General features: G+C 40.8%; 1 protein-coding gene across 2 annotated transcripts in view; it reads right to left on the bottom strand.

Annotated features, from left to right (window-relative positions):
* Positions 1–26221, bottom strand: part of ATRN (attractin) — a 149125-nt gene that overhangs the window by 87313 nt on the left and 35591 nt on the right. For both annotated transcript variants that reach the window (XM_026121801.2, XM_064511647.1), the window contains exons 3-11: positions 25188–25301; positions 15303–15431; positions 13005–13210; positions 11505–11673; positions 9858–9948; positions 7500–7743; positions 5658–5841; positions 3495–3649; positions 5–89 (exon numbers count right to left, since the gene is read on the bottom strand). In XM_026121801.2, the coding sequence (XP_025977586.2) occupies positions 5–89; positions 3495–3649; positions 5658–5841; positions 7500–7743; positions 9858–9948; positions 11505–11673; positions 13005–13210; positions 15303–15431; positions 25188–25301 (1377 nt within the window). The remainder of the gene's footprint in view (positions 1–4; positions 90–3494; positions 3650–5657; positions 5842–7499; positions 7744–9857; positions 9949–11504; positions 11674–13004; positions 13211–15302; positions 15432–25187; positions 25302–26221) is intronic.

Here is a 26221-nt window from a genome sequence, read left to right as displayed (position 1 = left end):
TTACCTGTTGTACAGCACAGCAGAATGTCCAAACCTGTTCACGTCGTGATGGAGATCAGGGCGAGGAAGCACAGACCACTGATCACAAGCTAGGATTAAGGAAAGATCATTTCAGAAAGGTTCCTCACGAATAATTAATGACTCAGTGTAGCACCTTCTTTCCTCAAAGATCCCACAGTACTTCAATGACTATATGGAGATTGCTCTACCCATCACCCAAATGCAACGCTCAAGAGCGAAATAGGGCAGTTTATGAAGGCACACGGCACTACGGTGTGTCAAGACAAAGTTGACACTATATCCCACTTACAACCACTTTAGCACCAAAGGCAGCTTAGCTGTTTCTTGACTGTCTCAGAGGAAGAGCAGAGCCTCCAGAAGAATTAAGCGCGATGGCATCATCTTGTTTCGCAACACTTTAGGCTTAAGACTTGGTCTTCACACTGACCTCGCGGCATCACAGAAAGGAAAAAGCAGGATGCAATAGCCCTGCCCCATCATCTAGATGGCCCACCATAAAGGAAAGTTTCATGGCCTTGTGTTGAAGAGGTTATTAGCTTTTCGGCAATTGCGTGTAATTAAGTGGTGGTAGTCTGAAGAACTTCTTCTCCTTTATGAGTGGAATTTTTCACTCCATAACAAGTTCAGTTTTTATCTGTTTATATGTGAATTATTCGCAGTTTTGCCTCAAACCAGCATCACTGAGAACAGAGACTTTTATCTTTTTTTTTTTTCTCCATTGCAATTATGTCCCTAGAGGGCAGCTATCCATGTTTTAAAAAATATTTTTCACTCATCATAGCTTAAGGATTTTTGGTTGTTTTTTTTTTCTTTTAATATAATGCAAGATTATTCCATCTTTTTCTATTAGCATAACATTTGTAAGTTCTGCTTCATTTTTTACTTTGGTTTCTCAGGTAATTTTTTCCTTTAGGCAGCATGAAAAAAAACAACTTGAGAAACATAACCCACTGAGCAATCAAAGGAACAAAAGCAGAAAAAGTCAGTCCAATTCATACCACTTAAACTTTGCAAAGTTAATGGGAACACCTTGGGGGCTAATGTCCCAGAGGCAGTTTAATGCAATTTATGCAATTAAGACAGAAAAGTCAATCTGCTGTAAAGATCTACAGAGCCTCTCCAACACTCACAGATTCTTTAATACAAGATAAAACTGTTTTGTCATAGACCATGCCTCTGAAAAACAAGTCCACAAAGCAAAACTAGTATGTAAATAAAGCGAGAGAGCAGAGAAAAACAACCTCATTAATTCTTCACCAAATTTAATTAGAAAATTGTTTGGTAAGCAAACTGATTCTAACCTATGTACCCACTGACATTTTTGTTCAAGATAAGAGCACTGATAAATAAAATATATAGGACCCAGATGGTTGGATTTAATACTTTGGTATATCAGGATTTTAAAAATAATTTTTAAATGCCATTTACTCAATTTTAAAAGAATTTAACCTACCTCAACATCACTCATGAAACAAGCACGCATGGTTCCCATTTTTAACAGGAAACTTCAACAAAATTGGACAGCAATTTGTGATTTTTTTTACCCAGTGAGTTGTGAGTTATGTGAGGCCAAGAAACATATTTTGCTAGATTAATGGAAGGCTTGGAATGTTTTGCTTTCTAAGCTTCTTTCCCATCTTTAACAGAAGATCAAGTATTGGAAAAAATGAATGATTCTGAAACTACAAAGAACACCCTCCTTCCTGACTTATGAGTTAAGCCAAGCCTAAAATTTATAATGCATAGGACTTTATTAAATGTACTATTCAAGTAGAACCTATACGCTACGAAAATATTCAGCCTGCTTCTATGCTTGGCATCCAAACTGAATTTTTGATGGGGTAAATAGAAGAGATTTAATTTCTCTCCTGGGAGGAGAAGAGCTCATTATAAGCATATAGCCTTTATATGAATATTTCATGCCAATTTTTAGAAAAAGCAAAGTTAAACTGGTTTAGAAGTGAAAGAGAAGGGTTACTTAAACTGCAGTAATTGTATTTGGAGACAAGTTGCCCGTGAAGGTACCGTTACTGTTGTAGGTGCATCCCATAGTGAAGGGATTCGACCCTTTGGAAATCACAACCCCTTTTCCCAAAGGAAAGGTTTTCTTTCAAGTTCGTAGCCGGAGAGTGTCTGCCTTATAGAAATGAGAGTATGCCAGAGCACGGGGAGGCCTCCTGTCCTGCCGCGTGAAGTGTGATCAATGCAAGCCCTAATTCTCAGTGTAAATCTGGTAAGGACTGCTGATTATAACACACATTTCCCGCAAGAGGAAGCCTGCCTGTAACTAAACCAAATCGAAAGAGCATTGCTATTGACATATTTTGTCAAACTGATGCAATTTGTATTTTACATCTAATAGAGAGTTCAGTGGGTCATGGAAGACAGCAAAGTTTAGCAAGAAATATCTATCCCTACTGTTATCCAAGTTTTAAAAAATTGCTCTCTCCTCCACTTACTGTCAAAATAGTTAGTTTGAAGTAAAAACTCACAATAAAGCTAGATAAGAGCACACCGTAGGGACATGACTCGCGGTCTCAGGTAGCAGAAGGGAATAGTCCTTGTTAGAGACAGCAGAACTGCACAAGGATGCTGAAGACTGCTACTCAAAGTAATCTGTTTGCTGGCATATTCCTTTCACAGACCAGGAGTGCAATCTCAGTGGACAACCATTCCACAAATTCGGACGTACACAATTATTTCAGGGAATCAAACAAGAGATCCCATATTTCAAGGAATTCTAACAGCAGACGGTAGAATGTGATATAAGTAAAGCATGGTGGTTTTCTCCAAAGGGAATTATCTGGATGCGCAAGCATCTTCTTTTAGATAAATTTCTTTTTTTTCTTCTTCTTCTTCTTCCTCCACTCTTCTTAAATGCACAGCTTCTGGACTCCAAATTCACAAATAAATGCTGCCCTCTTCTGGTTATTCAAACTCTTCAAAATCTAATCCTTCAAAATAAAAGCTAATCATTCGGCTTTATTATTAAATAACGTGAGTGGGGAAGTTTATACTTTCAAAGTGTACATATTAACTGACTGAGCTTTCAAAGCACCGCAGTGGCACAAGAAGTCAGCCTTCAGCTAAAACAAGAGCACACAACGTGTAAGCAGAGCTTCAAGCTGTGCCCATTGCTTCTGTCATAACATCTAACATTTTTGCTAAACCAGAGATTAAAACATACTCAAAATATCAGCTAAGCTTTTTGACTGAGACGTTATAACAACCTGCTTTAAGAAATAATTTTTAATGCCCATGGTTACGTATAAACGACCGACCACAAAACTGCTGTCGTATTTGCCTAGAAATCACTGCAGCAGCTCATTTTGCCTCTCCTGATTACGCATTCTTCTGCAGTCTGCTGAGTAGCATTTGGTATAATACACACAGCATGTAAATTAGTCTTTTTGAAGACAGTTCTCTTTGAATCTTTAAGACTCCTTTTTATTATTATTTTTGCAAGAACTTACCAATATCATATGCCATAAAATCTGAAGAAAAGCACTTAGCGCCGTGGCTCATTGAGGTGTCATTGTGCGTGTTTCCTCCAAACACCAGCATGGTTCCACTCATTATCACAGCAGTGTGCAAATAGCGAAAAAACCTACTGTCTTTAAGAATTGTCCTTCAGAAATAAAAACACATGTATTAATGCAATGGATTAGTACCTGACAAAGACAAAACAATCCATAAACCCATGCTGGAGAAGGAATTGTGGAAGGAGACCATTTTATTATTTTTTCCAAATGAAATATTTAACAATTTTCTTTCCAGACTGTTCAATTCCTCCTCTAATTTGATTCTCTCATCTTCCAAATTGCTTTCCAATTCATAGGAGACATGCACCCACGAAAGCATCTTCCCAAAGCTAAGGATCTTAAAATCATCAGCCTTTTCCTAGCGAGTGTCACCTAGTTTTCACAATAACTGAGCTTTTGAGCACTCACCGTTATACTGTGATATGATGCTGGAGGACCCCAGTCCAGGTGAATATTCATTTTATACTAAGCTAAAGGATTCTTTTAAGTTAAATATCATCTCTTGCTCAAACCTAACAAAACTATTTCAGGGAAATCTATGCAGCAGCCTGTAACAGAGCCCTGCAGCTTAATACTTGCAAAACTCAATGGCTCATCTGTGATTAAATCATGGATAGCGTTAATCGTATTAGCCACTGACCTCGCCTTTAATCAGCATGAGAAATGGCACTGAGCATGAAGCAGGTCACCCTTTGCAGAACATCCCTACTATTTGGAGAGCGCGAAATCACAGAAAAATGCAAATATGACAACGCTTGCGTCACAGGCAACACTGTGAACGCAGCTGGTATTAAAGCAAAGACTTTCACAGTGAAATATTGGGCAAACAGTGGATCAATGACCCAGGCCAGGGAAACATTCCTAAGGTCTGAGCTGCAGCTCACGGCACACAGGGGCTTTTTGAGCATCACCCTGACCCTGACAGGGCCACAGCATTAAGACTGTAAAGCTGCCAGCAAAACACTGGAGGGAACGTGGGGAGAAACAAGCTTGTCGAATAAAACTTAGGAGACTACTTTTTTTGCCCTTCCTCGCCATGCAATCACAGGAGGGAGAGAGGGTCGAAATTACCAAAGAACAAGAAAAAGGGAGTTAATTACACCAAAAAAAATAAAATAAAGATGAACAGACACTTCTAAGTATGCTTCTATTTCCTTGATGCAAAACTTCTTGCCTGCTCTGGGAGCGAAAGGACCACCAAGGCTGGCCATGGTCTAGTCCTCTGGAGACTAATAAAATAAATACAGTGCGAGAAGGTTGGTGCTGGGACAGTTTGGGAAAAGATACGTGTGACATTTTCTGCCCATTCAGCTGAATTTGCCTGCTCCACGGCAGAACTGGAGGCTCAAGTGAACCAAGAAAAGGAAATGCAGTTACTGCAGCATGTACAACTGAGCAGGAAGGAAGATTTTTGGAAATTAGTCACTAGTCACTCTGCCTACCACTAAAGACTCAAAGAGTTGGGGCAGAAATATAAGTTAACTCTCAAAAATGATATAGTGACTCAAATTTACATGCGTGAATTCAAAAGACCAGCCCCTTTTTGTCAGTAGGCTTTCAAAAAACCTTTAAGAAAAGCACAAAGCTGAGGAAAATGCACTTCACCTACAAAACCCAAAGTTGTCAAATTTTGTTATAGCTTTCTAATGAAACTCACCGTTGGGCAGAAACCAGTCACAGAAGATTTCAGCTTAAGAAATGAATGTTTCAGATTGTTACAGAGCCAGACAAAAATGGGGTTATAATAGAAATTCTTTTGCAGTCTTAACTGCAGAATGAATTATCACTCCCTCGACTACAGTAACTGCACTTGTATGCATTGTCTGTACTGCTGGCAAGAAAATCCCATCAAGTATCTTTCCTTTCAGCTTTAATACAACAATATATTAAAACAGATTTCTTGGCTAGTTCACAGACTTAATTATATGTAATTATATGATACTCTATTCAAAAAGGGTCATGAAAATAATATCTAGAAGAACATGCTATCTTGAATGCAACTAAGTGCTGCTGTATTTTTATCAGATACTCTCATCCTCTTTTTCTACTGTGTACAAAAATGAGAGGGGGTACATAGGAAGAAGAGGTACTTACCACATACGGGTATCGACTTCATATTTATACAAGTCATCTGCTAGCCTGTATTTGTTGGCACTGAACGCTTTGTAACCTCCATGGATATAAATTGATCTTGTATTTGGATCATAAACACTGCTGTGACCATACCCTCCTTGCACCAAAGCTCCACTTGTCTGTAAAATGCTCCATGTATTTGTGTCTGAAAAATGAAAAATGTGAGTGACGAAGCACAGTTAATTTATCTCCATTAACAACGTATCCTGATTGTGAAACAAATTGGGTTTCCCTTGACTCAGATCTACTCACTGTCTCTATCACTTCACATCCAAAAATATTCTCCTTCAAGGAGTGCGCTTGCTGCCAAGAAGTATTGTTGTGTTAAATACCTTTAATTAAGACCAGAAACACCTCTTCTACAGTCATTTATTAAATTTTGCAGACAAGCTACGCAAATGAGAAGGAAAAAGCACAGAAACAATTTATTGCATTTCAATGACATCAAAATGCCAGCACCGTGGCTTGATTTGGAATGGTACCTAAGACCACTTGTATATATTCAAAGCCCGACAGCACTGGAGCCAAGTATGATTGTGAAGAATACTACACGTAAAAACTAAGATGTGATTAACAGTCCTCTCACTGAAATAACTTTGATTTTAAGCACTCCAGACACAACGTAACGGCAACTGAAACAGAAGTGCCAAATTCCACACCAAATCTCTGTAGTAAATCCAAAAGGACTGTACAGGCTAACTCCAGGGCAGAGCAGGCACACAGAATAATTAAAGCGAAGGAATTTAATAGCTTGCAAGCTCACACATGTGGGCACGACAAAACAAACCACTGGCAGGTTCTCATGCAGCAGCTTTCTAAAGAGATTCTTGCTATGGGTCCCCATGACACTCTCCCATGGAAGAAAGATGGGACGTGGGAGGCAGAGACTCCTCTCATGAACCAAGATTCCCCTGCACAGGGTTTTTGGTCAAATCTAGACTCCAGGTCAGGTGCTGTGCACAACATGTCCAGAGACCAGAACCTGAGGTGCAAACTGTAATAACAAGAAACCCAGGAATGCATCACCCCACACATGCCCTGGTTTTCTCCTCTAGAAACTCCAGTAGATCCTCAGGATCAGGATGACCAAGGGACAAGGGTAATGGGTCAACAGTGCAGATCCCACCACTATTTCTGCAAATAACCAGCACATTTACATTGCCAATTTTAGGTGCTGAGCTATCCTCTCTACATTGCTAGTGAAGCAAGGGAGGTGCCTCCAGAGAGCTGTTTCAGAGCGGTTAAGTTAGGCAGCAGTTCAGTTCATCTGGAGACATTCCTGTGATGATGCTGGAAATCTCTGGATTTCGAGAGATAATTATTCCCAGATAACTATTCCCAGAAATAAGGGGCAAACAGGAGTCCATAAAGTCACCCCCTGCTCCCCTAAGCATTCACTGATGATTGCTACTGGAGACAGGGGTATCAGTGGTCTGAACAGTTACAGCCACTCTTATATTCACAGGATACAAAACTAATTTCAGAAGTGTATCTTTGTCAGCAGAAGAGAGGAGAAAATATGACAAAAATGAATTTAAACTGTGCCACAGTTATGCAGCTTTGTCTTTCAGTCACAGTCTTTTTGTCTTTGGGATCTAACAAACTCTATAAAGCTGGAGGCACGTGGCTCCCTGTTCACTGTGGATATACAAATGTTTGAAGACGGATTCTACTTCTAATAAATACAAGTAAAAGGAGAAGAACATGGTGACCTTTGCTACGCTGTCTAATTACGGCTTATTTAAATAACTCTCAAACCAGCTGCTAAAATTCAAATGCATGGTAGGTAGGACCCCCACTCACCAAGGTTGTACTCCTGGACACTGCTGATATATCCATAAAGAGGACAGTGCCCAAAGATGACGAGCATCACCGAACTACCATCTTCCAGGGTGACGATGTGTGCTGAGTGACCGACAACAGCGTACTGCTCCTTGGCATTTGGCGTCACTTGAGCCCAGGACTGATTGGAAATGTGGAACACCCACAACTGACTGGTTACGTTCCCCGTCGCATCTATTTTTCCACCATACATGTACATATCATCCTGAAAGAAGTCAGATTTAAAATGAGGCCAAAGAGTCAGTATTTAAGAAACCGCTAATACAGAAGTAACAAAATCACTGTATTTTAACCTCTACTAGCCTGCTAAGTTTTTCCTCCTCTCTCAGGATGAACGAGGATGAAACAAATCCCAGAATCCCCATCCTAAGAAAACATCCTCCTTGCAGGACTGAGCTGTACACTGCTCAGCCTGATCTCAGCATCCATGGCCCCATTCTCTTCCAAAAAGCAGCTCGGCTTCGACAGGATGGATAGAGTATGGCTCTCTTCCCAGAAAAGTCTAGTGACTGCACAACTTTATTAGGAAGAGGGAATGAAGGGTTTGAAACACTTCAGGCATAGGAGGAAAATGAGCAGGTTTTCTACTTTTTAGGTAAACATATTCAAATTAAGGAAGGATACCACACACGTCTCTGTTGCTGGTCACAGCTGATGCAATGGCAACCACGACCCCCAGGATTTGTACTCAAGTCGATACTGTCAGAATGTTTTAAACACACAGAAGAAATTCTAGATCAGGGAACTTAGTGGGAGGGATGCACGAGGCAGAATTGACCTCCAGATAGCAAATATATAAATTTAAGTGTCTTGTATGCTAGCTGAGGGTCTAAGCTTCCCCTCTAAAAAACGGCAAGCTTGTCGTTGGTGTCTGGAGAGCAATTCTGCTGATCAAATGCAAGCAGGTTTATCGACTTTCAGGTAGCTGACTTGCTCTCCAGGCTCCACTGACTAGATCTCTGTTCGCTGTAAATGGAGCTCAGAGAGCCAGTTCCCAGGGAGACCCCAAAATGTAGACACCCAAAGTTGTGTTATTTTGATATGCAAGCTGAATCCCTCCCATAGTTTGCAAATCCCAAAAAGCAGAAGATAGCTGGGGAGACAGCATGGAAAATCCTTTGCGTTTTCACACCAAAAGCTTTGTCTCCTAAATAAACATATCGACAAAAAAATGGGAGCCTTTGGAAAGCAAGGTGTCATGATAGCTAGACGGGGCTTTTATTAATCATCCCGTAAGAGCTAAGCTCCAAAGCTCTCTCCAGTTTCCTTGGTGGATTTCTCCAGTCACCTCAAAGTCGGTCACGAAGCCACCAAAGCATGTAGGGAGGCACCTGCTTCCCTGCTGACACGGTGGCAGCCTTGGAAAGGGAAATTCTCTGCTCTAGCTGATGCTTCTTGGGGAATTGCTAAGAACCACTCCGTGTCACTGACGGTGAACCCTGCATAGTGTGCATCTTGTGAAGAGTTGCCCGCAGAAGGTTAATCAGCCCCCTGCAGATAAGGATTGCCGTCTTTATCAGGTTCAAGTGTTCTGTTTGTGAACTGTGATGTGCACGCTTTTTCAGGTGTGGTTAATTATGATTTATATGGGCCTGCCCTATGACGAGTTAATTAACAATCCAAGAACAGAGGTCAGTAAAGGATTAGCTCCTTTCCTTTTCAAATGAGCTAACGTGCCAAAGACTTGTTCTCTTCTTCAAGACATTCTCTTGGAGTTTTGCCATTCTGCTCTCGCTTGGCCTGCACCCAAAACAAGGCATGCAGGTGAGGACTGAGGTCAGAGACTGTCAAATCCACCTGTCATTTCCGATGCTGAAAGAATACACGCAGGGGTCTACTACAGAAGCTGAGCAAGCTCCAAAAATCCCTAATCCACCAGCTCTGCCAGCATGCCTTGGACAACAAATGCCTTGCGGCTGGACTCGAGAGCTCCCAATAATATTTTTTCTGTCTTCACAAAAGCCAATTAGGGAACCAGTTTAACTCCAGCAAACTCCAGCTGTCAGGCATGTCTCACAAGCACAGTCAGAAGGAAATAATGTAGTCACTGACCTCAGTCAGCCTTAAGGTCCCTGAGAAAAGGGGAGGAGAGAGGAGGAAGACACCAGCAAAGGCACTACCAACTTACTGGGATACCAATCCAAGGATTCTTCCAAGTACAAGCACAAACAGAGGGGAATAGCCATGGACAAGCCTTTGAAGGAGAAACGCTCCTCCCAAAACAAGACTGATCTGTGGGAGGGAAAGGAGGGTAGGGGTGGGGAGGAGAAAAGGGGGAAATAATCTGGGAAACGAATCTGTAGCACTAAACTTATTTACCTTATGTAATGCCAATGAATGACCGTATCTCATCTCTACTGAGTTCACAGTGTTGTTCAGTGGAAGCCACTCTTCAGAAATAAGATCATACCTGTGCAATGAAAATTGATTTTTTTTGAGAATTATGTATTCAAATTATGAAAATTATTGCTCGTCTTTCCCAGGATTTGTTGGAAATCATTTTATTTAACATAAGTCCTACAAGATTTCAGCATCACAAGACAGACTATTTATAAAATAAAAAATTCAGTCAAGCCTATTCTGTTACTTAATATCTGTGTATTGATTTGCTGTACCCTGAGTTTTTTCCCATGCAAAACCAAGGGTTAATGCACTGACCACTAAATTATGACAACTTAGACCACATCATCCACCTGAAGGAATATAAAAATCTTACACTAAACTCAGACAAATTCCAGCCATTTAGAAAGAACTGCCAGCGTTTAAAAGGCACTTTTTAGTTATATCTTTGTCAATCAAGTGTATTTTTTTCTGTAAACCTGAAGCAAGCGAAACACTCTGTCCTGAAAAAGGCCCATGGCTTTTCAGACACAGTGATGAACTATACTTGCCAGGCTTACAGTTGTATGAGATAAAAACATCTCTGAGAAAGTCTTTACTGAGGCCACACGGTATCTGTTGAAAAATCAGGCATGGACTTTGAAAGAATAAACTGTGGCGGTAATCAGCAACTACTTTATGACTATACGTGTGTTTTCTGTTCCTCTTTAACTTCCACTACAAGAGTTATTACTTCTGGACTTGAGTTCTGAGCCCTTGCTTAGATTAATGCAATCCAGCTACGCATGTATCCCTGGAAAAAAATCCACTTTTGCATAGATTTGCCAGAACGTTAGTAAGCTCAGAAAAGTAACTGAAAACACTTTTGATATGGATTTCAATAAGGATACACAGTATTATTTGATACCCTCATTACTGTTAAATTACCTCAACAGATCACATAAATGTCATCATCCTAAAGGCCACTCCCAGTTTGGTATTCCATGCATTACTCTATGCTTAAATATCTACATCCACAATAGTCAGTGTATCTTCATTAAGGAACCAAACACTCTGAAGTGACACAGATACAATATAAGAAAGGGCTAATAACAGAGAGAGAACTAGTCTCTTTGAGCATGAGGCCAGGTATAATTTAAAGCTAACCTAGTAAAGAATTAGAATTGTATAATATATATAGTATACTATATTATTCACTATAGCATACCGGGAATAGTTTAGTGCTGCCAAAGGCAGATGGAACTTTGGGTGACTGAGCAGGTTACCCAGAGAGGTTGTGGAGTCTCCACTCTTGGAGATATTCAAAAGCCATCTGGACACAATTCTGACCAACGTGCTCTAGGTGCCCCGCGTTATCAGGGGGGTTGGACTAGATGATCTCCAGAGGTCCCTTCCAACTTCAGCCATTCTGTGATTCTGTGACCTTTATGCTTTTTCTTTTCTGAGATTAGCACTCCTTGTCAGCTTTTTCCCCACACCTCAAAATGAGTCTAAGTTTTTATTATTGCTGTTTTTTTTTTCCTGGAGATGGAGTGTAGGCCAAAGTATAGCATACAGAATAGCATTTTCTAAAAATTGTTCTCAGATCTATGTTCTTAGACTAAGTTAATCCATATTTATACTCACGCTAAAACCTTCTGAGAGACGGAATGATTGAAGACATAGCCTCCAACAATCCACATTTTACTGTCATGGATTACGGTTTTGTGAGATGCTCTAGGGAGTTTTGGAAGAGAGTATTCCTCCCGGCTCCAAAACGACTGGTTTGCAGGAACAGGAATGGAACAGCCAGGACCTGGGGGAAAAAAAGTTTTTTTAAAAAAGTTAAGTAGTTTCTTTACAGGTCTGTGTTTCAGCTAGAGGTGAATAAGCTACACCACAGGGGAGAAAGACAGCACATGGCCAGAAAACAAGCAGAATCAGTGATACTCCCTCCCTTGTCCACACTAGCAAGCTGTGATGGGCATGCAATGGTATGCAATCTCAGTGTCCCAGTCGTAACCCATTTAACTTTCACTCTAAAAAACGCTTCTGAAAGAAAAAAAAAAACACTCCACACCATGGGGGTATTATCTTCCAGCATTTATCCAGCTGCCACGTGCCCACAGCAGCCCCAATACTGTCTGCAAAGGTTGCAGGAGCCTTGCTCAGCAGCCTGCTGTAAAAACCCAACAGGTCATACAAAGTGCTAGTTGCTACTCTTCCCTCTTTTTTTCCCCTCTCATTCCTAGCACTGGATTTCTGTGACTTGTTTACTTCTTGCTCCTTCTACATTTTTGCTGCTCTTCACTATCATCTCAGCTGCGAGGCTTCCCTTCAGAGGTCTCCACAGTGGCGGTCCTTCCCATCAGAGAGCTTGTGGAAGCTCCAGAAATGGGGCAGGCTGTAATAGTGAAAGGGCCACACAAGGTAGATGACCAACAAAACTTCATTCATGTTTCAGATCCTCTTTAAACAAGAGCACAGACAGGCCACAGCGGAGTTGCAGACCTCAACTGTTTGCGCCTCTCCTATGGTGACTTTCCAACTGTACAGCATTCAGCTATTGAGAAGCAGGAGCCTCGTAGCTCCATAAGGAGCTAAACTACCCCCTTTAATAAAATAATCCTAACCTGCCTCCTTTAATACAGATGATATATATCTATAGATATAGATATATATCTCTGTATATCTAAAAAAAGAAAAAAAAAACAACTTTTTTGCATGCAGTTTTTGGTCCAAACTGTTGTCCAGACCGACATGGTTGACTAGCATACCTGGACAAGACAACAAAAGCACTCTGTGTGTTCAAACAGGTTAACTACCACAAGTCTTGACTTTGCTGCAAGCACATAGGAATGAAGTTGCAAGTATTTTTTAAACTGATGTTTGCACACAACAGATCGGTAACAAATTTCTCCCTCTTTCTTTTGAGAGCACCCATGCTGCTGTATACAGCAGTACCAATGATCTGTCATCTTCTGATATGAAAAGCGAGGTGGGAGCATCAGATATTCTGCTCCTAATCAAAATGCTAATACTTGTCAAGCAGGACAGTCCCGAGTGCTTCTATTTTAACTGCAAGTGCCGACACAAAAAAAGGCATCCTCTTAACGAGAGCTTCTCCACATTTAGCAGGATACCCACCTTGCCAGTCTGCAGAGCACAAACATGCCTTTGTATCGTTAAAGTCGCAATGCCCCCGCTCAGGCATCCCGCAGTCATCCGTGCAGTAAGGAATATCGCAAGCTTCTCCCTTCCAGTATTTGGCACATTCGCACTCAAGAGCATTGCTGCTGTTATTGAGTTTGCACTCGCCTCGGCCAGAGCAATTATTGGGACACATATTGAAACTGCGAACATCAGGGAAAAAAGGTTTGTCAGTGATGAAACAGCTTCCCCCAGCCATAGCTCTTATTAACAAACACAAGAGTAATGCTGAACTAAAGTTGATAGAGCAGTTCAGTGGTTTGCTAATATACATACCCAATGAGAGCCATTCATCTAGGATTTGATGTGACGGACCTGTACTTATGTGTTCTGTACGCATAATCTACAGAGCTGACTCATCACTTAAACTTAAAACAACTGCGAAAAATAATCAATATGATTTTTAGACATTTGTAATGCAAATGAATTGCCTCAAAACCTCCAAGAGTAAGTGAAGAATTTAATCAGCACATAAGGCCTTTGTGGTGTCTGTGTAATTTATACTTAAACTACTCACAACTGCACGCTATTCTGGGATCTGCTTACCAAATGAACACACTTGAGATGAATCCCAAGACACATACGTGCCTCTCTTGAATCATTTCTGATTTCATAACATCTGCAATATAACTGAGGCAAACGCAGACACATCCTTGCTGAGGATGCAAAGTCAGATGCCCTGCTCTTTTCCAAATTCCAGTTGTTGCCAATCCGTTAACCAGTATAACTCAAAGACTGGGTTTACCACACAGTCTTCAGTAGATGAAGTCACCAGCTCCAAGGCCATGGTTTCACAATTCTTTGTCTTTGGACTCAGGATCTAGTAGCTATCTCCTATAGCACCTATAAAGACTGTTAAACTGAAGAGGAACTAATAGATCCTTCCATCTACTCTCTGCAAAAACGTTAGGAGGAAATCTAAACACAAGAACTTGCAGAAGAAACAAAGCACAAAACGGTACCTGAAGACTGTCTGAAATGATTAAGCAAATGAGTTTAAAGAAACATTATAAAACAGTAACTTAAGACGACAGGTAGTTCTTTAAGTGACTTTCCCAGGTGTATTGCGAGAGTGTAATACTGAGAGCTGACAGTAGATGGTGTCATGGTTTATGGTATCAGCTACATTTTCAAAATCGGATGCCACTGCTTCAAGTTTCAAGCAATTTTGCAAAAGCTCCTCATATTCTTCTGGAGCCTTGAAGAGGTGCTTGGATGACCCCCATCTTTCAAAGAATCCACTGTTTATTTAGATGCTTAATAAGGATTAGAATATCAAACATTTTAAGATCAGTTTTCAAAACCTGATCGCCTCATTTTACAGAAACCTTTCAATTTTGCAAAAAGCCACTTGTGACCGAGGAGCTTGTAGCTGATTCATTGAAGACAAAGGTGACTGCAAGTTACACCCAAACTAAAGTCTCCTAGTACAGCACAAACGTAAGCTGTATCTGCAACACTGTAAAATTCAAAGCTGATTATGCCCGCCAGAAAGAAGAAATTCCATCACTGCTAGTATGCCCATACCACCATCCTTCACTTCAAAACATAACCTTTTGGAAAAAGAGTCAATGAATTAGGGAATAACCTAGAATTATTTTGAAAAAGTTCATCAATAAGCATAAAATCTATGTTAGCAATTAGAAAGAACCCATCTATAATGTTTAAAATAAAAAAAACAAGAAACATTAAAAAAATTCAGACTAAAAAGGAAACAGGTTAAATAATTCAATTCAAAGACTTAAGAAAGAAAGTACGTCCTCCCTTCCCACTCCTCCCACAAAAAACAAAAAAAAGCACTTGGGGTGTCTCAGCAATAGGTATAATCCTGGGTCTCAAGTGAAATGAATGTGCCTATGCAAAAGCATGTTTATGCAGAAGTGTCTCTGCAGAATGCATAAGAGCACACGTATGCACAAAACAGATCAATTCTGGTTGACTGAATATGATCAAACAAATCTAATAACGTAAAATAAATAATATGATGCCTTTTTAAGCAAACATTTACCCACACCTGTAATTCACAACTGAAGTTAGTGTCGAGCACATTACAGTTATTAGCTGTTGTAAGGGTATAATAAGGATAGAAATCTAAATTCAAATATCTACTCATAATTACATGCTTCCGCGGCAATAGCTTGTTTCAAGACAAAACTGAGAAAAGATCAATCTGCTTTTACTCAACCTGTAACGTTTGTTTAATCTCCAGAACCACTTAGGAATGGTACTACTTACTTATATGTGATGTTAAACCCTGTCAAATTATAGGCAGCATCACTGAAGAAATGCAGAAGAGCATATCCAGAAGTAGCTACAACTTCTGGCACTGTTTCATTGCTGTCTTTCTCAGGAACAATAAGACCACTGAAAAAGAAAAATGTGTGTGTGAAATGAAATAATAGGGAGCAAAGCAACAATAGTAAACACAGTATACACATCTCAGTATGAATAAAATAACCAGAATTCAAGGTACTTATCTGAAGTAATGAATTTCCATAGGTTGACTATAATTTTCATATAACAGTGTTATCAGATTTTGTACAACAGAACTCCTTAAGTATTTGAAAGATGTTTTGAACACTGGGTATGCATATGCAACCAGAGTCTTCAGGAATCAGTTTATTAAACCCTTTTGCTTGGCTTAATTATCTGCAAAAACAGTGATCCAAGTTACTGACTGAGGACTGTAGAAAACCCACAGAATATCGAGATTAGTATTACCACTGCCCTCAATATGCAGAGTTTTGGTTGAAGCTTTATGGCTGAAAGAAGGAATGTAAATAGAAAACCCAGAAGTAACCAACTTGGCTGTTATGAAAGACAGAAGTATATTTAATGTGTGTTTAGCCTGAGTAACCCCAAAGTCATCTAGAATTATAGTTTTCCTATTCCTACAAAAAAATGACTTTCTGCTTTTATTATTCTTCCATGATTCAAACAGAATGCATTCCTAAAACAAGATGACATGCTCAAGAAGAGAAATTAGAGTGCCACAGAAGCATAAACCTGTTGTACTAAGCCAGACTAAAGGTCTGCCTAGGCCAGTAGACTATAGCAAATGCTTAGGAAAGTCCGTAAGGAATAAGGCAAGCACAGAGCATCTCTGTGATGTGGTCATACTGCTTGCTGAAATCCACAGTTTGGGCACTTTTTAACCTGGAGAATGCGCCCAAGTCAGCACTTTTAAATAAACCATTCCTCCACAAATACATCTAATTACTTTTTGAACCAATTTGTACCCTTTTCACCTAAAAAACCTGCAGCAAGCAGCTCAACACCTTAACTCCTCACTGGTAGAAAAGGTACTTCCTATGCTAGCTTTCAATCTGCTGCCTGATCATTTCAGAGCTCTTTCTCCACAAGAAAGAAGTATAATCGTGGTTACTCACCATCTGCCTGCCAGCTGCTATTTCAGAGAGCCCCATCAGATCCATCACATCCACATCTGCTGTCTCTTCTAACCTAAGGGGCTGTCTCACTCTTTAGTCCCACCTCAGTCCTTGTCTCATACTTCTGATCTTCTCTGGCTGCTCCTCAACACCCTTCCAGGTTCTACTGTAGCCTCCAGCCTTTTCTCTTTGGTTGGTTGGGTTTTGCAGGGGAGAAGGTTGTGGGAAGCATGGATGGTGGCCAAAACCATCCACAGAATTCATGAATGGACACAGTACAGATTTATATAATGGTTTACCAAAATATTTGGAATAAGAAAAGGAGACTAAGTATCTCTTGGAAAGAAAAAAGGAAATGCTACCCATTTCACAAAATATTTTGTATCTAAAAGGGAATATTTATTCTTCCTTTAATGGAAGTCTGACGACAAGAAAATAAAGATGATTCCTCTCTGAAGGGCCTAAAAGCAGGCAGATGTTTTGAAGTCTACTGAAATTGTTTTTCTTTTTAAACAAGCTCAAAGTAAAGTGCATTGTCCAAAACTACCACTTATTAACAGTTACCTGGGTTTTTCATATAGCTATGAAACCATCTTCCCCCACTCCCAGTCCCGTTTTTCAGAATCAAAGCCTTTTCAAAAGCAAGGATTCAAACCCGCGCTGCAGATCGGGTCTGGCAGGCAGCGCGAACGCGGTGCCCCGCAGCACTCCGGTAAAAGCCGCCGAGCCTGCTTGCATACCCGGTGACTTCCACATATCCAAGGGCACCACGAACTAAAAAGCAACGATGAAAAGAATTTTTCCCATTAAAAGAGACTTCTTCTCCTCTTTTCAGAGCTATTCAGAAAGGAAAGCGAATGCATTGGGAGACCTTTCACAGCGCAGAACAAGCAGGGTACTCCGAGGCCACGTTCTGCACCCGAGGAAAACATCCACAGCTATCCACAGCATCCCACCCGCAGCACCTATAGAATACACTTTTTTGTGACGTGCGTTTTTCTGTTCCAGTGATACGATACAATGGTGTGCTCAAAGCATAATAATGATCACCGGGCATCTGTATCGAAAGCTTTTGCTATCACAGAAGTTGGGAGAATTTGCACCATGAGTGATGTGTAACATGTCACCAAGGCTAAGGTATATATACAAACTATACAGTGACGCCTCTTGCATAAAAAAACGTATTGCTGACAAAAAGGTATGTTTTCATTTTACCAAGCTGCCATAAAAATGCAGTCGCCCCATGCCATGCTTTGGCTAAACAACTCCAATATGTTTGCAGACACGTGGTTCAATAAACATTTCTTTGTGAGAAAACCAATTATTTTTTCTTTTGGATCTCAAAGATATAGGATTAAAAGGCAAAATTCATTGCCTTTCTCTGTTTATCAGTGTGTAAGAGGTGTCTGTTTCATTCTGAAATATTAGACTTCTGATTTGAAGAGGATCTCTCCCAAAAGACTGTCTACCAAAACATCAAAGAAGAGAAATTCTAATAAACTCCTCTTTGCTATTTTGGTTCATATAGTCTTCCTTTGTAATGCAAACTGTAGAACAGTACGTCTCCGCCACACAAAAATAGACATCTGAATATAATTCAGGGTAAGGCAAACTACAGCTTGGGGACAAGCGAGCGCGTTCCTTTGTTCTGCGTTATTCTTCCTCAGCCTCATTTTTGCAGCATATATCAGCAATATTACACAGCAACCGAACAGAAAGACCCTGGAGGGGGGAACACAGAAGAAAACACAAGCAGAAGAAAATAGTGCTGCAAGAATAAGAGAAAAGGAGTGAATGCAAGTCAGGACAGAAGACAAAACTCCCCCAAACAGCCTTTCCTAATAAAATGCCTAAAATAGGCCATGTATTTGTTTTCTCTTAGAAAGCCAGCGTTTGGGATTTCCTTGAAAAGAATGCAGATACTTGCAGAGTATAATTGCATGATATATGTTCCCCGCTTCTCTCCTTGCTTTCGATCTTGTTCTACTTTCCCGAAGACAAGCTGCATACGAGCCTTCCCTTACGTGCCAGCCACCTTTATTGAGACACAGACCCAGCCAGATTTATATAACGGGAACAGCTTTAGTATCATAGGCACTTTTATGCCGCTTATTTAGCTATTGACCAGTGGAGAAAGACGCTAAGCAAACAAGCCCGATGGTCCCCTAATCGCTCATACGCAAACATACGAAACAGGATATGGTTTTGCCTATAAAACTTTAAAATAATCCTGATGACATTCAAGTGCTAGATTATAAAGTAATTTCACATTGGAGAAAGCAATGAACAGAATACAACACAAGTAACTTGAAAACCAGGAAGAAGATACCGCATGTTAAGCATCATTTTGACCGAACCAGCATGAGCAAAACAGAATTTTGGCTTTTTCTGCCATGGCGCTTCCAGCAGACAGAATGTGAACAGTAATGGGTTACGCAAACTGTCTCTCATCTAGGGTCCAGAAGATCTCCAAGACGCAGCTCGGGTCAACATTAGCTGTTTCACAACACACCGTTTCTAGGCTCTTTTGAAAGATTTCAAAAGATTTCCCAACCATCACTACTCCAAAGCAAATAAATACTCCCACTCAGCTAAGCTGTCCAACCACACTAGTTCTTTGAAGCTGACTGCCAAGCCCCTGTTTTGCCCTGAAACACCTCTATTTTCCATGCAATGGATTTGTGAAGTCAGGGTGAAAAATGACATCCTGGACCCCCAACTTCACTATCACCCCCACATCTCTGCTGCCTTGCTCTCTCCCCACCGTGCCACGTAAGAACGGGAATTATTCAAGACGAAGGGCATCTCCTCCATCACTTTTCCTTGATTTGGCACGCGAGGCTCATGATGAATGCGGATCCATCGCCTTCTCCCGACCCAACCTGCCAGTGCGTCAAAGATGAAAAGCTCCTACTGCTGCCTGAGCAGAGAGAGGTCAAAAAGGAAGAAAACGGGAGCCACGAAAGCAAAGCAGGGAAAAAATAGTGCATGGATCACAGAGAAGGGTAAAGGCAATATAGAAACATTAGGAGTACACCTGGCTTCTCAATCTGTTGAAATGCAATGCGAAACCATTCTTTTCAGACTTAATTTTAAGATACTTTGACTCATGCGGATGCACATGTATGCACAACAACGCTGGTTTTGTTTTTATTAAAAACAGCCCATGCACGTTAGCCGCACTCGCAGCTACGAGGGTAAAAATAAACAAGAAAGGAAATTGCAAGTGATTAAAAAAATAAATCAATGCCAAAAAATAAAAAAGGGAGGAAAAAAAAGGGAGACTTGCTTCAAATTTTTCTTCAAGGAAAGCTAAGATCCTTGTGCAACGACACGACCGCTGAGCATGGACTTTTCAGCAAAAGAAGCAATTACAATGACACTTGTGGAAAACAAACAAAACAAACAAAAAACGCTCATTATTGAGAGCTGGCAACACCCCAAACTAAAGTTTTTCTTGAAACCATCCTCCCCTGCTGTAATACGCACAGATGTTGCGGTACCAGCATCGAGGCAAGCCTGCCTGCCCATGCAGAGCCCTCAAAATCATCAGGACTTGCCCCAAAAACCTCTTCAGCTCTTACACAAACTTTTTCCTTCCTGAGAAATAGCATACGGACAAATCATAAACATATTTTAATCTGTGTCCCATGAGCCGCTGTCTTAATGGTTATATCACATGGTGAGCCTGGCCGTAAAAGCTGTATTTCAAGAGAACAAGAACTGAAATGAGGTCTCAGAAAGGTACTACACTTTTTTGCCATCACAGTGAAGAAGTTTTAGTTTTAAGAATAAAAATGATTTTAATCATTCAGCCCAACAGAGACAGTCCATGCTAACTGCCATGGCACCAATGCCTTTTTTAAAGTTTAAATGATAACAACATACTTTAGCATCTATGAAACTTGGTACAGGATACTTGAGCTTGTGAGAAAAACAGAAGTCATATTCTTCAGTCCATCAGAAACTATTTAAGAGGGCCAAACGACAAGACGACCAAAGAAACGTTTTGTTCTAAACTTACATTTAGAGGCCTCAATTTAACTTGGAGGATTTATCTTTTCAAAACCCTAAAATGGAAACTCTTTCCGTCCATCTTGTCAAATTGATTTGATGTTTTTGGAGGGGATTACAGGTTTAGTAAATACATTATATCCAAACTGCTTTATTCACATTTCTCTATGAAATCTGACTTTTTACCAAAAAGACAATTTGATTAATGAATTGTTCTGCATTCAAGGGACCAACTGGCTCACGAGCGGCCTGAAGGAGTCAACGTGAACAAGAAAGCATCATTTAGCAGGTACATTTCTAGCAAAATCCCCAATACATTTACTCCTTGCCTTATACCAGTCAGTTCTTTTTGTTTGTTTTGTGGTTTTGTTTGCTTTTTCAAAAATCCACAAGCTGAAAGGAACATCCAATCATCACTCGGGAAGAAAACAAATACAGCAAAATAACAAATACTGTAGAGGACAGGCTGCTAGGACAAAAAGCAAACAGGACTGCTGCATAAACTGAGCATACGCACAAAAAACACCCGTTGCAACCCCATCCAACGCAGGGCCAGAACATGACAGGGGCCCCGCAGCCGCTCAGGAAGCAGCAGGAGTAATACAGGATTGGAGAAGGCAAGGCCGAGTACGTGCTGAGCGCTAGCTCCACCAGAGCTAGATGAAAACCAGATGGAAGAGCAGATGAAAACCAGGAAATCCTAGCTACATACATGAGAAAGACACAATGCAATGCATGCTAAAATTTCAGCATGTTCCTTCAGTCTCCTTTACACAGGCCACTTGCACCCAGGGCTTGCTCTCTGCATATACATGCTGGCAGCAAGGACTGTTTGTTCCTATAAGTCTGTATAACATCAGCTGTAAGTTGATTAGGGCCTCTGGATACTCTCAGAATACAAATTATACCCACTCAACATTTTTCTCAATATAATTAATCCTCGCTAGCAACGACCCTGCTGTTATCAGCTGATCATTTGCTCTAAGCCATATAAGACAGGTGGGTCTTGAGGGGTAAAAGCAAGGTTTGCAGATTAGTTCAGGAAGGGCATTTAGGATAAAGGAGAAGAAAGTGAGAGCATTTGTGCATGCATGTGGCAGAAACACAGGCTACTAATCCTGATCAAGAAACTGGGGTTGGGGAAATACGAGGAAAACGGCCATTGCGACAGGAAAGGGCAAACAGCGGGCACAGATGAGAAGCACTTAGAAAGGCAAGGACAAGGAGTCTCCAACTGATGCAGCAAGGAAAGGGAAGCCAACGGAGCAGCTGCAAATGCTTTTGGACCAGCTAGAAAGCAGCTCGGAAGAAGAGACCTGTGGGTCCTGAAGGACAACGAGCTGAACGAGTGAGCAGCACGCTCGTGCAGCGATGACGACTAGCAATACACCAGAAAAAGTAGTCACAGGTCAAGGGACGCAATCATTCCCCCTCTTTGGCATTCACAAGACTGCACTGACTCCAATTTTGGCTTCCCAGTACAACACACATACTAGAGCAAATCCAGCCGAGGGCCACCAAGATGGTTGGGGGCTGAACATATGAGCAGAGGCTAAAGCGAAGGGGGTTGTTTAGCTGGAAGCAGAGAAGGCTGAAAATGGGGTGGAATCTAATTTCTGTCTTCAATAATCTGATGCAAAAATAGGACCAGGCAAGGGGTTCATAGCAAAAAGACAAGCAGCAACAGACACAAGTTGCAACACCAGGAATTCCGATTAGACATCAGCAAAATAGTTTTTACGATGAGGGTGGTCAAATACTGGACCAATTGATCCAGTGAAATTGCCAGCCTTAGAGATATGCAAAACTTCGCTGGACAAGCCCTTGAGCAAGGGCCTGATCCAACTTTCAAGTTGGCCCTGCTTTGAGTGAGGGATCAGACCATGAACCTCCAAAAGTCCCTTCCAACCTAAACTACTTGATGCTTCTCTGACTAGTCACAAGGCTGGGTTCAGAAGTGCCATATTCACCTGGAAATAATGAAAAGAAGGTAAATTGCTCATGTTTTCTGAGGATAAGAGCTCATGGGCAGTCGCTGCAGAGCGGCCAACGCAGCAATCGTCCGTTCAAGTTACCATGGGGCAGCCGCTGCCATCTGCCAGTGCTAGCACAGTGACTGTCCATCTGGTCCCTAAAAGCACATACGAGATGCTTCAGAGCAGCCTAACCCTGGAGTGCCAAGTGCAGAGCTATTGCCAAAGGTCTTCAAAACAGAACAATCATCTCTGAAGAGGAAAATATCCCATGTCAAGCAACACAATATGCAAATAAACTGCAGAAGCTGCTCCAGTAAATGCTTCACATGGGTACAGTTACCACCATCACGCACAGACGAGTCTATCCCATCTGCTTCAGATTTCTTCATTCTTTTCAGACAAATGCATTGGATTTCTTTTACTTCCGAGAAGTTCTCCTATTGCATGGTTGAAGCAACGCATATTTATACTGTCTTGTTACCTATGATCACAATGTAAACCATCAAAGATACCTTAAACTTGCTTAATAGAAAAAAAAAAAGCGTACTGCACAAGACTGGCCTGCCCTGGGACAGTAACTTCAAGGAGTTTAGTAAACAGCTTATGCAGATACTTGCGCTATGCAAATGTTTGCATTATGCAGATTTTTTGTATTGCAGTTAAAATTGATAAATTCCGTTTAAATTTCTCCTTATTCCAGTCTTGAGAATTTCCAAAATCATCTTATATTCTGGCTAAATACCAACTTTTGAACAAACATAATGTGAACATCGGAAAGCCAAGAAAACAAGGCAAAAGCGATGAACAAAGTGAGGGCTCAGACAAGTATTGTAACGAGTCAGGGAGGTAGCAAAAGCTCAGCTTTACAGAAGCTTAGGTGGAATTTAGTGTTTATCAACAAACTTTGAAAGTTTACAGTGTCCCGGTGTGCAAAGCTCAATCTTGGAAAACTTCTGGCATAGTGCAGAAGCAGTAAAGGGTAAGAGAAGCTTATGCTAAACACTAAAATTTAACACAGACTAAGAAAAGAAATAAAATATGGGCATTGCTCTTGAAAAATTCTTGGCTTTTTTTTTTTTTTTTTTTTTTGCATCAGAGAAAGATATTTTTCAACAGATGTTTTTTTCACCCTTCACCAAAATTAGAAGCATCTGCTATTTCCTGAACTTGGTCTACTGAACAACACAGCTCAGTACTAATGAAGATGAAATTCAAATGTCATCTAAAGAAGCAATTAAAAAAAACTGGATTTATTTTCCTGCTTCAAAATGTTACAGTATTGAGCTCATGCTTGCTTGTCCTCAGGCACAGACTTCCTAGTGATTTACAGATGATTTTAAAGTCTGAACCATAATTGTTAATGCTGTGAACTACTTATAACCTCAATTTAAAAAGCCTAATAATTTTTGGAAAACACAGAAGAAACCACAGGCACAAATTACGATCATTTCACCTTTACAACAGTGTATTAAAAATTTGCTCGATTAGAGCAAAAAGACCGAAACAAGATAATAGTTTTCCTCTGCACATATCAATTCAGTGCACAATACCAGATGAGTGCTTACAGGTGTTTTGGAAGGTTTCTTTTACTTCAGGAAAAAAAAGACTGTTTACTTTTTTGCTCCACTTTTTGTTACTACGCTGATCTTGTTCCTTTCTCTCAGACGTTACAAGGACTTTTGAGAATAAACATGAAGCATTTTTAGAAGTTCACTCTAAAAACGAAAAGCAGCACCCCGGAAGGTTAACTACAGAAATAGTTAATTGGCCACTTGGAACAAGCGGAGTCCAACGGGGGCATTACATTTTCACATACAACCCGGCATTTTCTTCATTTCAGCTAAAAGAATTGAAAACATAAGCTGGTGCTTGTCGCTGCAAGACTGATGTACGCAAATGCACAGGTTAAATTCAGGTCTCCTCTTGAAATGTTGACTGTTCACCATTATCCATGTCAGTCTCTCACCACAGACAGATGAGCCAGATAGCAATCATCCGTGAGAAGAACAGTTTTATCTACACGTATTTTTACAAGGCTGTCCAACCCGTCACTGTTGTTTCTGAACATGTTCCAAGGGTTTTAAAAGTTTAAAGTTTAAGGTACGTACGGATATACACAGTTCCACGAAAGCTAAATGGCTGCAATGTTGATTGCTTGGCTTCTTGCCTTATGTCAACAGTGACATATCTCCTTCTCTGGAGATATTCAAAACCTGCCTGGACATGATCCTGTGCAACGTGCTCTTGGTGACCCTGCTTGAGTAGGAGGGGCTGGACTAGACGATCTCCAGAGGTCCCTTCCAACCTCAACCACGCTGTGATGGTAACTGTGACATAATATATGCTAAATGACTGTCATATTCAAACGTGATAAAAACGGGCAGTTTTCTGCATCAGAAGGAGCTTGCATACTGAAGTACTTCAAGCTCAACAACATGATGATAATTTTTTGTGCTGAAAATAATTAGGATTTGGGCATGAAAACATAATACTTACATGCTACACTATAGTAACACGATCTGTTCGTTGTAAAAGCAAAAACAAATCAGTAATTGTTTATGCTACTGCTGAGTGCACTAAAGGACACTGCTATATGTGCTGCATTGACAGTATTATATACTTGGATTACTGGAACATATTTACACTGCTAAAAGCCAAATACGATTTCAGGGTCCAAGTTAAAAAAAAAAAACAAACAAACATCACTGCATACAGCTAGCTTCTAACTGAGTAGAACTTACCTAAAGGCTGCCAGCAAGGGAGCGTAAATTGAATCTCCATCATACACATATAAATGGTCCCAACTGCATTCTGTAGCAAAGTGATTGAATCGAAGCCTCAGGATTGTGTTTGGCCTGTAAGTAATAAAACATTCGTAATTAGCCACTCAACCCACATGACAGAATCCATCTGACAAACTCCTCTGGGTGGTAGCTCCCCTTTCAACAAGAAACTGAATTACCTAGAGTAACTGTAGTTACTTCAGAAGCGCTGTGGCTTTCATTCTTGATGTGCACGCTCCTCCGGCATTAAGGAATAGATTCTTTTTGGTCAGAAACACAACCGTGTCCCTAAATCTTCCCCCACCATGGAGAGCAGAAACTGAAGAGCAGGCCCAACCAGCCCTCCGTCCCTTTACCGGTACGTAATGACAGGGCTTTGCAGAACCAAGCAAGGAAAATCCATACGGACAACGCACTCAAAGAACCACAACCACCATCAGGGAACTAACCAATCCCCTTTTTCTTGTTCAAGGGATTTTCTGCATATTGACATGATGGCCTGAGATTGATTATTTAACTGGAAGCTGGCAGAAAGCCTTCTTTATTACTTCATCACTTTATTATTTTTGCAGTAGCTGGGATGCTAACTAAAGAAGTCCTGAGTCTTGCCCACCATTCTTTGGGAGCTGGGAAATACAGGTCCAGAGAACGCAGGGGAGGCTTGTCTTCTACAGAACGGAAGGCCCTGGGCTTTTAATTTCGGTCAAAAGGAAGGTCTTTGATTACCTGGACCATGAATATGCACTAACCACTGCCCCTTTACTCTTCACAAATGCTAGCCAGGTTGCTTTGTTTTCTTCTGTGGGCACCAGTTGAGAATGAAAGAACTGAAACTCCTAAAAAGAGATCTGCCACCTTCCACCCGAATGCAGCACGCCCCAGAACACCCCGATGTCACCTGCACCAGTCCAGAAGTCTCTCCTCTGGTGACTTACTAAGTCTAATGAGAAGGGAAGGGGGCAGAGGATTCATACGTTCGCATAACTCCCGCA

This window comes from Dromaius novaehollandiae, chromosome 4 (genome assembly GCF_036370855.1).
Source record: "Dromaius novaehollandiae isolate bDroNov1 chromosome 4, bDroNov1.hap1, whole genome shotgun sequence".
Taxonomy (NCBI): Eukaryota; Metazoa; Chordata; class Aves; order Casuariiformes; family Dromaiidae; genus Dromaius; species Dromaius novaehollandiae.
Note: the sequence above shows the minus strand (reverse complement) of the source record. Positions and strands in the feature narration are given on the sequence as shown.